Here is a 13220-nt window from a genome sequence, read left to right as displayed (position 1 = left end):
GGACAGAGTGACAGAGGAGAGGGGGCAGCATGACAGAGGGCAGAGGAGGGGGACAGTGTGACAGAGGGCAGAAGAGGGGGACAGACGGCAGAGGAGGGGGACAGTGTGACAGAGGCCAGAGGAGGGGGACAGTGTGACAAAGGGCAGAGGAGGGGGACAGAGGGCAGAGGAGGGGACAGTGTGACAGAGGGCAGAGTGAGCGTGACAGAGGGCAGAGGAGGGAGCGTGACAGAGGGCAGAGGAGGAGACAGCGTGACAGAGGGCAGAGGAGGGGGACAGCGTGACAGAGGGCAGAGAGAGGGGGCAACGTGAGAGGGGGCAGAGTGACTGGATGCAGAGGGGACAGTGTGTCTGGATGTAGAGGAGGCATTTTTGCATACAACTAAATAAGTATTTCTGTCCTGACCTAAATACTTAATACATTTTTTGACAAAACTACTTCTAAAACAGGACTGCTCAGTAATTATTTTGGAGGGCTGCCTTGAAAAAATTATGGAGACTCTAAGGATGCTGCGAACTGCAAAAGTTTGGGAACCACTGGTTTAACCCATGGGTTGCTGTTAAATTATTGAAAAATATGAGGTCACTGAATGACAGATTCTAACAATAATATATAATGAAAGACTTGACTTACTTTAAAAGTAATGAATTGACAGCATATATTCCCAGAGCAGAGGGAACTGTTAGTCAAAAACTGAATAGTGTAGTGATTTGGAGATAACTCCATTTAGGCAGCAAATGCTGCACTGTTCTAAAATTATTAAATAAAAATAGGAAGCATGTCCTCTACCCAAATCCTCAACAAGACCCAGTATGAAACTGAGCTCTTACCTTAGAGTTTGATTTGATATGAATTATATTCATAATGGACCTTTACCTATAGAATGTCTTTTCGCCAAATGTCTTGCCACAGTACAGTATAATATACATTATATTATATAGCATCTGGTGGATTCTAACATACACATCTAACAAGATCTGTGGACTCTAAGGGCTAGATTTACTAAGCTGTGGGTTTGAAAACGTGGGGATGTTGCCTATAGCAACCAATCAGATTCTAGCTTTCATTTATTTAGTACCTTCTACAAAATGATAGCTAGAATCTGATTGGTTGCTATAGGCAACATCCCCACTTTTTCAAACCCGCAGCTTAGTAAATCTAGCCCTAAAACTTATTACCATTGGAACCCCATAGCATTCCCCTATGAGGCTTTACATAGAGTGTGTTTCTGTAACATTGATGTTAAAATCTGTAGAATAAGGTAGAAAACCAATAAACCAGCTACTTTCTTGTGTTATCTCATCTGCATGGGGTCTTGCAGCTCCCTCTGTTTCACTCTGATGGCCAGAACCATAGCAGGACAGGAGTGAGATCTTCATTGACTGTGGTTTGTTTTATACTTTTGATTTTGAATAATGTGTTTCCTTATAAAAATAACTGTTTTGTCTTCCCACTCTATATTTTACAGAAAACATGATTACCATCGACCCTGTCACGATCCTTCTGTCTGTTGTTGTCATTCTATTTTTGGCCAATATTTTTAACAACCGGAAACAAGACAATAGCAAGAATTTTCCCCCTGGGCCAACGCCTTTACCGTTCATTGGAAATATGCACATCATCGATATGGCAAAACCTACTTCTACATTTATAAAGGTAATACAGTATGTCTACTAAATACCACTAAATATTTTAAATGGGTTCCTACTTTATTTACAAAATCTTCTCCCACCTCAATAAGGGTACTTTGGGCAGGGATTCCCACCATTCACTCTAACTACTAGGGTTACATCATTTGTATTCTCATGATCTCTGCACATCACCATCAGTGCTGCTCTGGTCTCCCCATGATTTGGAAGAGCTGCCATGTCAGGCTTTTGAATAAACCTGAAATTGACCCCCAACAATATTCTCTAATTGAAAATCTGCTTTACATTTAATGGTTATGTCCACTGTCTGATCAACATAACACTCCTTTACTTTTTATCTAGGTGCAACATTTTTCCAAAAATACACCAATCAGACACTTTATCTAATATGAGCTAGATAGATATAAGCTAATCATTTTTTTTTGTTTTGACACTAAATGAAATGTTCGTAAAGAACCCTTTGTGAATTTAGCTAGAGTAGACCTAAAGGGTATTTGTGGCTAAGGTTTGACTATGCAATTGAGAAGTAAACAGAGGAGATGTTTTCCAAACTGAGGTCGGTGTTTAATACACACCATTACACATCTAATACACTGAAGCAACTATGTAGGGACTACTGAGTGCTGTGGTTTTTTATTTTTTTTGGTTGTTTTTTTATTTCTCTGACATACTTATGGGGGAACACTGGAGTGACAAGGTAGTATAGATGTGGTGTGAGGAGCTATGGCACTTTAAATATTTAATGGCAAGTTTCTCCCCCTCTATACCACTAGGGCCTGAGTCATTAAGGAGAGCAAAGCATAAAAAAGGAGTAACATTTGCACCTGGGCAAAACCATGTTGCATTGGAGGGGGAGATAAATTTATAGTTGGGGTAGGACATGCCCTAGATCAACTTTAAATTTCAGTGTAATTATAAAGCTAGCAAGTATTTGTGTGCTAGATGAAAAAAACAGCCAGTATTTAACTTATGTGCAAAATAATAAACTAATTTGCACCCCTTGCATTGTAACATGGTTTGTCCCGGAGAACATTTACTCCTTTTTTGCCTTAATGACTCAGGCCCCTAGTGTCTAATATCCTCTGTTTAGATTAAATGCCTGGAGGACTTGAAATGTTTTAGGCCTACATTGTATCCTCTTCCTCCTAAATGTTGCTATATTGATTAAAGGGTTATTGTTTGTTTGTTGTTTTTGTGCTGTTTTTATTAACATTTGCTAACTTATAGCATTCCTTTTCATGGGTGCATCACCTTTTGTAACAAGGCTGGATCATTACATCCTATTAGGACAATGTGTTATGCTTGTGTAGCCCTTGAATTTTACAGCATTTATACCCTACCCTAGAGTGCGGTATTTATAGCTGCTTTGGTACACTAGTCCTACACACTCTGTGAGCGCACGGCTGACTTTTGTTGTATAACTTAGCTGCAGTGTGTCTTGTACTATAATCTGTTTCTCCAATTGCATTTATTAAATATATTTAATTTCTTCTCTCACTTGAGCATAAATGGAAAGGGCAATGCTTCCAGGGCCCTCCCTCCAGGGGGAGCAGAGTAAAAAAAATTCCTGATTCTAGTGTAATACAAAACTTCAGTGTGTACGTTCCTTTGCTGATTCTACTATGGAAATTTTGACTCAGGAAGGTGAGGTGTCAGATCTTTCTGATCCAGAGTTCCCCTCAATGGGAAGATTCTTCATATTGAGGCCCTAGTCAGGGCAGTCCAACAAGTCCTGAACATTCAGGATGGTGAGGAACCTGTGGCCCAACCAACATCACCCTTCAAGTATCAGAAGAAGGTGGAGCTCACCTTCCCACTTTCTCTCCAATTGGAGAATCTTTTATATGAAGCCTGGGGAGATCCTGATTGAAGGTGTCAGGTATTTCACAGGCCTCAGTCTATGTACTCTCTACCTAGTGCTAACACTCACAAGTGGGAATTTCCACCCAAGGTCGACGTGTCGGTAGCAAAACCCTCCACAAACGCATCGGCATACTGGATGCTTCTCTGTGTAAGCTTCACCAGCATCCAGATTTTCTCTCTCAAGGTCCGTTCTGGCATCAAAAATTGGTTGTGTAGCTTGAACAGGGGAGCTATTGAGGCAGCTATCCTAAAAGCAAAGGATCTATCAGACAGCGTTTTACCATACTGAGGGTCCCCTGGAAGCCAGTCTCTACAAGGAACTACAATAGAATATGGAAGGCTTACATTTCTTACTGAAGGCAGAAGGGGTTCCCAACATCTGTTTTTTAGACTGTCTTGTCATCGCTCCTTTTTATAGGTTGTTCTTTATCAGGGCTTTAGAATCAGTATCTTTTTATAGGTCCAAGTGTCAGCTTTGTCCTTGTTATTCCATAGAAATCTGGCATCCTTGCCTGAGGTCAGAAGCTGCATGCACAGCCTCGTTATGTCCATCCAGTAGTTCCTTTGGATCTTAACCTTGTGCACAGGGTGTTGCAATAGCCACCCTTTGAGCCCTTACAGTCTGGATTTAAAACATTTGTCCATAAAGACAGCTTTCCTCCTGGTGATCTCTACAGCTTGCAGGATCTTAGACTTGAGGGCCTCTTCTTGCAGACTGAGTAGTGCTCCACCCGAACCGAGAAATTGTGGTTCCTGTTTTCCGTCAGAATAGCTCCAAGGCCGGTGATACCTCGGTAGATGGGCCCGGACTCAACACGCCCCTTGCAGATTTTTATTTCGGACAAAATATATACACCACTGGGATGATCTCCTTGTTCTCTATGGTGCACAAAATAGAGGATGGCCTGTCTCTAAACATTAAGTCTGTGATCCACCCAGCTTACACTAATGTGGGCCAACCTGTTTTGGGGTCCATGACTGATTATTTAACTTGCTTAGTGGGTACATCCTGGGCTGCACGACTAGTTGTTTCTGCTGAACAGCTGTGCAGGACTTCTACCTGGTCGTCTGTGCAGAGTTTTTCCAAATCGTATAGGTTTGACAATTTTGCATCTAGAGATGCCTCTTTGGTCTCGAGATTCTATGCACTATTAGGGAGAGTTCCCTCCCTTATTGGCAGCTTTGAGATGTCCCCATTGTGACTCCAGTGTGCCCCATAGGATGGGAGAGAAATTAGGATTTTTGGCAAACAATCCATTTCTCCTAATCTATTGGGACACTGGAAGACCTTCCTGTTTCATTACTTTTGTTCTGTTTTTCCTGTTCATGCTTGGTTGTGTAATAGACCTTTTTTAACTAATTCTATTGGTTGTCTCACTAGTTAGGCTCATTTGAGGGCTTTGTTAATTAAACAGAGGATATTGACCACTAGAAGTATAGAGAAGAACTTGCCACTAAAGATTTATTTAAAGTTCTAGAGCTCCTCACATCACATCTATACCCCCATTCTGTCTGGTATGCCCCATGGATTAGGGAAAAGAGGATTTTATGTAAATATCAAAAATCCCATAATCAATTCTCTTCGCTTTGAATGTATCTAAATTGACCTACCTTAGTTTGCTACTTTAACAGCTGAAAAAGATGAAATCCTTAGCATCAACAGACTTTGACTTTCCAAGTCCTATAAAGTCAGCCTTCTATGGTGTAAAATAAGGGAAAAACTGCAGTAAATTGAAAGGGACTAGCTTTCTCCCCAAAGAAGCTAAAATGATAAAAAGAGAAAAATAATCAAATGAATCATAAAGGTTAACATACTCTGACTGTATTAAGGAAGGGAAATCCATTTAGGTATTTTTGCTCTGCTCTTGCATGAAACCAAGACTTGCGACAAAGTACGCAATTCATGTGTGCAAGAGTTCATAGCTTAAATAGTTCATAATTGATCTTTTATTGGTTTATTTACTGTTTTATAGTTATCGAAGAAGTACGGCTCTGTATTCAGCGTCCAGTTAGGGTTAGAAAAGATGGTCATCCTGTGTGGTTACGACACTGTAAAAGATGCTCTAATCAACTATGCTGAGGAATTTTCTGAAAGGCCCGATTCACCACTGTTTGCTGAAACATCGCGGGGATATGGTAACTATTTTGATTGAAAGTCATTAGAAAATATAAAGTTCAGAGTTGGATGCAAACATTGAATGTGCATCAAAGTAAAATAAGGCTTGTTCTATAAATGGAAAATTCCAGTCCCTGCTTACATGCATTTCAAGAGTGGCAACATACAGATGCCACTGACATGAAACCAATTATATTATATGAGATAATAGGTACTGACATTCTAGGGAAATGTGACTGAATATATATATATATATATATATATATATATATATATATATTTTACTAAAAGTTCAACTGTTGATTAAAAATCGTCATCACTGCTCTGATCTTTGGACAGCTCTCTTAACCAGTTGTAAAGATTTACTTTACTAATTGACATTTTCCAGAATTACTGCTGAGCTCATGTAGATCACAAATGATCTCCAAAAACTGAAATGAAGATGCATTTGTACACATTGATTTGTTCTAGTAGAAATGAACACTAATTATAAATCAACGTCTGGAGAGTAGAGCATTGTATATACAAATCCAATAATACTGACACTTTACATAACATGGTTGTACAATGATCCTAGAGATAATAGCTGTGCAAGATTAGGTTTGGTAACACATTTGGTGTGGTTTTAAATGACACATTTCTACCAGAGTAGCAGCTGGTATATGCCTGGTAGCTAAGGGGGCTCTGTGTAGTTACCATCCATGTTGATCCAGGTCCTGTTTCCCTCTCCACTGAGCATAAGTATAGTGCAGCGTCTGTGTTCAGCAGGGAGCTTAATGCTGCTGCTTGATCATCGACACTGCAAGGCATCAGAAGATTCATTCTTGTGCATTCAAGATGGCCTTAAAGAGCTTCTGCTCTCTGAGCAGAGAGGGCAGAGTGGAGTACCAGACGGTAGTCAGGCAAATGGTAACCTGGTAAGGTAAATGAGGGTCATGAAGTAAGTTTCACTCATGAAAATGTTTCTCTGGTCTACACACATTCCCCTGAAAAACATGTCTACTTCATACAAGTGACTTCTATTAAATCTAATAATTCAAAGCACACACTCATCACTGATCATTAGTTTGAAAGCCATAACTCTGTCTGTAAATGTATCATTTTTAAGTTTGGTTGCTCTGGGTAACAGGCATCTGCAGGAGCGGTGTAAAATGGATAGCTCAATACCAAATGTTATGGGGTACAACATATTTAAACTTCTCTAAGTGGTATTTCATTCTAAAAGAAGCTTAGTTATGGTAACACAAGGGCAAATATAGCTAAGTGCTACTGTAATGCATGGTATGCATGCTGGTAGGTGTTCGTTTCTGCTCGGGGGTGTAACTAGATGTTTGGGGGCCACAAGGTTTGTAGGGAGGTCCATCAGCCTCCTTTACTTCCTCTGTTCTCCAATCTGCGCTTCACTTCTGCTCAGAGAGGAAAGGGACAGCAGAGTTTCCATCTGAGCAGAATTTAACTTTGGAGCTTTAGAATGTCAACTCGTGAGCAAGATATCTTTGGGCTTTGAACGCCATGTGGTGTAGACAGTCACATAGCACAGAACGGATTCAGATCCCTTCTGACTACAGGCACCACAGAGGGGAGCAGGACCTGGAGGTGGGTTGGTGTGGAGGGGAAATTGTGACATTTAGTTTTAGGAATAACTGTAATTTTGGTGACATTCATATCTTAGTAAATATAGTTGAAAATTCAGTAGAAATAAGTTTAACGTAGTGATGTGTATTCATTCTATTCAGGAGTTGCCTTTGCTCATGGTGAGAATTGGAAAGTGATGAGACGATTTGCTCTTTCAACATTACGAGATTATGGGATGGGGAAGAAAAGCATAGAAAACAAGATCAATGATGAATGTGAATGTTTAATGCAGATATTTAGATCCTACGAAGGTGAGTGATTGCTTTTTTCATAATAAGATGGGTAAATGAGGAAGATATATATGATTGATTAATATATATTGTAACAAAAGGAGGCATTTAGCTGGCAATATGCAGAGAAAGCAGGGAAGTAGAGTAAAACATTGGCACAGTTATGTACCTAGGTGGAGATTAAACCAGGTAAAAACATATGTGTAGTTTTAAAAGCTGCTTCCTCTCAGCAAACAGACAGGGTGGGTCTGATAGTCTAAACAGAGGCAGGGATGGGCGTTTCCTTTTAAAGAGAAGGTGGGTGTGTCACCTGTCCATCAAGCTAGGCCTGTGGGAGGAGTGTCAGGTATAAAACCCTGCTTGTTTTATTGTTCAGAGAGATCAACGTTGGGCTAGCTGGCTGATCGGGACAGAGAGCTGGACTATGTATAGTAAGCGTTGAGGGTCTCCATAATTGCTGTGCAAGTATACGGTGTCAAAACATTACTACCATCCTGACAATAAAGAACCATAAAAAGGAAGAAGTTGTACGCGTGTGCTTCTGCAGTAGCGGGCTCCTGCCACAATATATATATATACTATTTTCCTTCCTTTAAATAACTTTTGTCTGAAGAGACGTGTGAGGCTAGGTACATTTACATATCAAAACAACTGGCCTCCAATCAAGTACATCAGTCCATCCCACAGAAGTTTTGTAATTAACCTTTGTGAAGAATAAAGTCTCCTAAAAACTGGACTTGGAAGTTGAAAGACATACAGGTCTTCTCTCCCAATTTGGAAACCGAGAGACACAAGGATTTTGCTACATGTGCCCTTCGGGGTGCCGGTAATGTTTTGAACATGAGGAAATGCACTTAAATATGAGTAAAATGTACACTGTGTAATGTTATTGCTTTAAATGGTTAAGCTATAGACTATAGGAGCTACAATAAGCTGTGTTGTAAGCTTTGTTATAGAGTCACAGACCATGTGGTGTAGCTTTTAAGAAGTGTTTTGTTTAGGGTCACACTGTAAGCATAGAAAGTGAAGTTGCACGAGATAGTCATAGAATTAGATGTTGTTATTGTAGTAAATGTTAGTGTGCATAAGAAGTAATGCAGTGTAACGGTGTGAAATTAGTAATACCTTAGGAGTTTGATTGTGCCAATACAAAAGACCTCGTACTTGAATAGTATTGTATTTGATGTAGCTATAGTGTGGCTTCTCTGTGAATATCTACTAGATAAAGATTCACACTGTATTGTGTAACACTGTAAATATATACTGAAGTTCTGGTTGTTGATTTTAATACTGACTGTATTTGGTAGTTTGGATCGAAGTTGTGTGTGCTCTCATTCCCCCCCCCTCCCCCATCCCTATGTTTGTAATGGCTACTAGTTAAACAGATGTGTAATAAGATGGAAATACTTCTTTGAATGTTGCTGGGAAGTTTGTAGATATACCTCCCGTTAGACTAAAGAAATATTAGTGGACATATGTGATAACTGCTGAATAGAGAGCTATTTGTGGTGGACTTAATAATACTGGTTGTAATGAGTTAAGGGTCTGTTGCTGACTTTACATTGTTAGTAAGTGAGGCCTTTGAGCCAACATGTGCTTGCAACAAAGCATTGTATGCAAGCCATTTTGAAAGGTGACTTTGCATTGTAACAAGAACTTTTATTATGGTCTGAGATGCATAAACAGTCACATGCACATACGCACACATGCATAATTAGCAAGAAATTAATAAGATATTGTACCTACATACAGAATGCCATCTATTATATGTACCATGTATAAGATTATGTTATCGAAATTATATTATTCAATTATTGTACAAGTAAAGATTCTATTTAATACATGTGACAGGATGGACCGCCTAGGCCATCCTGTCTGTTGTTGCTGGGAACTGACTGGGCTTACTTTGCCACCATTCCATTTCATTATCCCAAATGCGCCCTCTTACCCCAGTAGGAGGGGCTTACACGAGTTGCCACCACTGGACTATACCGGCATCCAGAACAGGGTTTTTTCACGGTAACTGATGCTGCTAGCGTATCTCGTTGCTGGTGTACCTGGGCTGGTACTCCTGACCTCTTAATATAGATCAGGGAAGCTGTGGATGGATCCCCCCTGGCCTATCGCACTGACCAGAGCTGCATGGGTAGCAGGCAGAGCGGTGGTACCGGAAAGTTTGGGTCGAAACCTCAGAAACAGCCGGCGAACGAATTAGAGTTTGGGTCTAATCTGTAGGTCACAGGAATACAGCAATATTGAAGATGTTTTCAAGCAGGTCTTGAAGCAAGATGTTTATTTGCTCTCACACTGGTTGAATGTACTAGTGTGATCAGGTCAGATGAAAATCAGAAGAACAAGTTTCAAATACAAGCTAGTGCTTTTTATATACAGATCAGACACAGGCTATTTTTTAGCATCAGGATGTTCCCTATTTACACAAACATGGATTTACATGCATTGCAAAGCTACAAAATGTACGCTTATCTATGAAATTCTTCTGGACAAAAAGGCCACACAGTACCGACCCCCTGCTGGGCCTTTGGCCAGAACAGGCATGATACTTCATCACACATCCCAATACACAAAAGACTTTGTAAACAAAGGCTCATTGTTTTAGATATATACATTAGAAATAATGCATATCATATAGCAAGGTTAAACAGAAAAAACAAAATTCTACCCTGGTCTCAGAAATAACGATTTCCTATCTCAAAATATATACAATATAAAAAATAAATGCATATGCAATTATATAAATAAGCACCCTGCGCTATTTCCTTTAAATAAATTTATACCAAAAGTTATTTGTTATCTAGTCACAATACTTATATATCTATGTTGTGGTTATGAATTTATAATGTCTTGATACAGGAGGTATTATATATAAATTTGTGTGATACAGTAAATTAGGTTTAAAGGTCTGAAGTTGGTATGTCATAAGAGGGAAAGTAAATGCATATGGTAATGTAACGAGCGTATCCAGAAACAGAAGAAGAAGATAGCATGCGCAATTATGGCGTAAATGCAGTAATAGTACTACAGTACAGTACTTTAACAGTAACATAGCTTGAATACACTATTAGCATTGTGTTGGTGTGTGTGTGTATATGTTTGCATATACATATATATATATATATATATATATAATTATGCGAACATATGCATATACACAACACAAACACACACACACACACACACACACACACACATCCCAACACAATGCTAATAGTGTGTGTGTGTGTGTGTATATATATATATATATATATATATATATATATATATATATATATATTACAATTTCTAGTTCCTTAATTTTACATTTTGCCCTCTTCAGAACTGCTCAAGTTCTGGTACATCCATTTTATAGTCAGTGTTGCATGATCATGACCCTGTATCCCAAGAAGTGGTCTGAAACGCAAACGGTGTTGTATGGGGGAAACCCTCCACACTAGATACCAATAGTATTTATAAAAGAGCCCCTTTTAATACATCTAATTTATATCAGATATCATATATGTCTTCTCTGTGTTGCTGAGTGCTCCTTCAGTAGCAACTTGCTCAGGCTTTGAGCGCTATGAATCTGTCCACGTTAAGTGAGTGAGGCACTGCAAAGATCCAGGCTGGAGATCATTGGTAGCAGCATGTACCTATACACAAGTAGTTGAGTACCCGTAAAAGATGCACATGTTAACAAGTGGAGATACTGCCTACTCAGAATATTGCACTTCAGTTGTACTTGCTCTCAGAGCTGTAACTACAAAATATAGTGCTGGGGCAAGAAGTAAAATAGATGCCTGCCAGCCCTTAACTGTAAATGATTCATCTCAAATATTCATGTCCCTACAGCCCCCATTCAATTTTTTTGCTCTAGGTAGTTACTCTTCTCGCACTGCCCTAGTAATGGCCCTGCTTGCTTTATCAAAACCCCCAAGTCTCAGGGGGAAACAAGTGCAACATATGAGCAACTCAAAATTCCAATTTGTATTACTGCACTTGCAAAGTTAATGAAGGCTTAATTTTTTTCTCTTTGAAGCTGAACCACAGAAGTAAACCACTAGCTGCAAAAATATAGTTTCAGATATATGGTGGTGTTGTGTCTTAATAAATGTGCAACTGAAACTATAGTGTAAATTTGGAACAACATCATGATAAGCTCTGAGTGTATCTTATTGTGGTAGGAGAAAAGATATAACAGTCAACATAAACTTGATGGTGATAACTGCCTTAGAAATACTTGTGTAGGTAGGCTAATGGCTTTCAAGGGTTAGTGGGGTGTGTTAATGTAATTAGGGGGCTATTAATGCAATGTGGGTTCATTATTAAATGTGTGTGCTATTAATTTGATGTTGGGTGGAAAAATTACTATTTGTCAAATGTGAATGCAATTGATTTAAAGTCCATTCTGGATGATGGAAAATCATAATTTTTACAGCACCACCAATTTTCCAGCGTTGTACGCGTTTTTTTCCATTCACATCAGTCCCAGCCCCATTGGAGCTCTCAGTCTAAATTTCCCCTACACACGCACACAGTCTAGGGTTAATTTTGTCAGCAGACAGTTAATCTACTAGTATGTTTTTGGAGTGTGGGAGGAAACCCATGCAAACATGTGGAGAACATACGAACCCCACTCAAATAAAGTTTTCTTCAGGAATCTAAATCATTCAATAAATGTGAATGTCATTTATTATCAGGGCTTGTTGGGCATGGGTTTATTTATTAAACCTATGTCATTTAAATTTAATCTTCTGGCCAGATGATGGGATAGAGTCCTAGCGTGTTCACTACCTGGAAAGTCAAGTTATTAGTGAATTGCTCTTATCTGTCTTCCAAGAAAAGCCTGAACATTCCAGCTGTCACGGGCACTAGGAGTTTCTACCCAGGTTCCACCAGATGTTAATGCTGCCAGAGGGGCGGAGGTACACCACCAACCTCTGAGCAGTGAGGTGAATGGTTGGAGTGTAAGGAACAGCATCTAGATAGGAGATGAGTGAGGAAGTCAGCGACTTGCAGCTATAGATGTGATGAGTCAGTGACTTGCAGCTATAGATGTGATGAGTCAGTGACTTGCAGCTATAGATGTGATGAGTCAGTGACTTGCAGCTATAGATGTGATGAGTCAGTGACTTGCAGCTATAGATGTGATGAGTCAGTGACTTGCAGCTATAGATGTGATGAGTCAGTGACTTGCAGCTATAGATGTGATGAGTCAGTGACTTGCAGCTATAGATGTGATGAGTCAGTGACTTGCAGCTATAGATGTGATGAGTCAGTGACTTGCAGCTATAGATGTGATGAGTCAGTGACTTGCAGCTATAGATGTGATGAGCCAGCGACTTGGAGCTATAGATGAGATGAGTCAGTGACTTGGAGAGCAAGTTGTACCACTGTAGTGATGAGGAGACTTGTACTGGTGCTGGTAGGTAGCGGGGTAGTCGGTGGTCTGCGTGTAGCAAGTTGTACCACCGCTGTGGTGAGAAGGCTTGTCCAACACAGATATGCAGGCACAACGAATAGTCTGTAGCAACAATGTGTAACTCGAGAAAGCAGAGCAGGTAATCAGCTGGAGAACTGAAGACACGAGCTGGAGAGTATTCAGTCTGTAGCGGTATGGGAACCGTTTGAGGAGTAGAGCAGGGAATCAGCTGGAACTGAAGACACGAGCTAAACACAGGAACACCTTCAGAGACTCACAGGGAGTGAGAATCAAGATCAGGCAATAAACC

At 39.8% G+C, this 13220-nt stretch overlaps 1 protein-coding gene across 1 annotated transcript in view; it reads left to right on the top strand.

Moving 5' to 3' along the window:
- The window catches only part of LOC142143444 (cytochrome P450 2K1-like), a 74635-nt gene that overhangs the window by 19925 nt on the left and 41490 nt on the right, over window positions 1-13220 (top strand). Inside the window, exons 2-4 of the mRNA XM_075201293.1 lie at window positions 1470-1657; window positions 5487-5649; window positions 7366-7515. Coding sequence (XP_075057394.1) covers window positions 1470-1657; window positions 5487-5649; window positions 7366-7515 — 501 coding nt within the window. The remainder of the gene's footprint in view (window positions 1-1469; window positions 1658-5486; window positions 5650-7365; window positions 7516-13220) is intronic.

Source organism: Mixophyes fleayi, chromosome 3 (genome assembly GCF_038048845.1).
Source record: "Mixophyes fleayi isolate aMixFle1 chromosome 3, aMixFle1.hap1, whole genome shotgun sequence".
NCBI lineage: Eukaryota > Metazoa > Chordata > Amphibia > Anura > Limnodynastidae > Mixophyes > Mixophyes fleayi.
The sequence above is the reverse complement of the archived record's forward strand: the minus strand, read 5'-3'. Positions and strand labels throughout refer to the sequence as shown.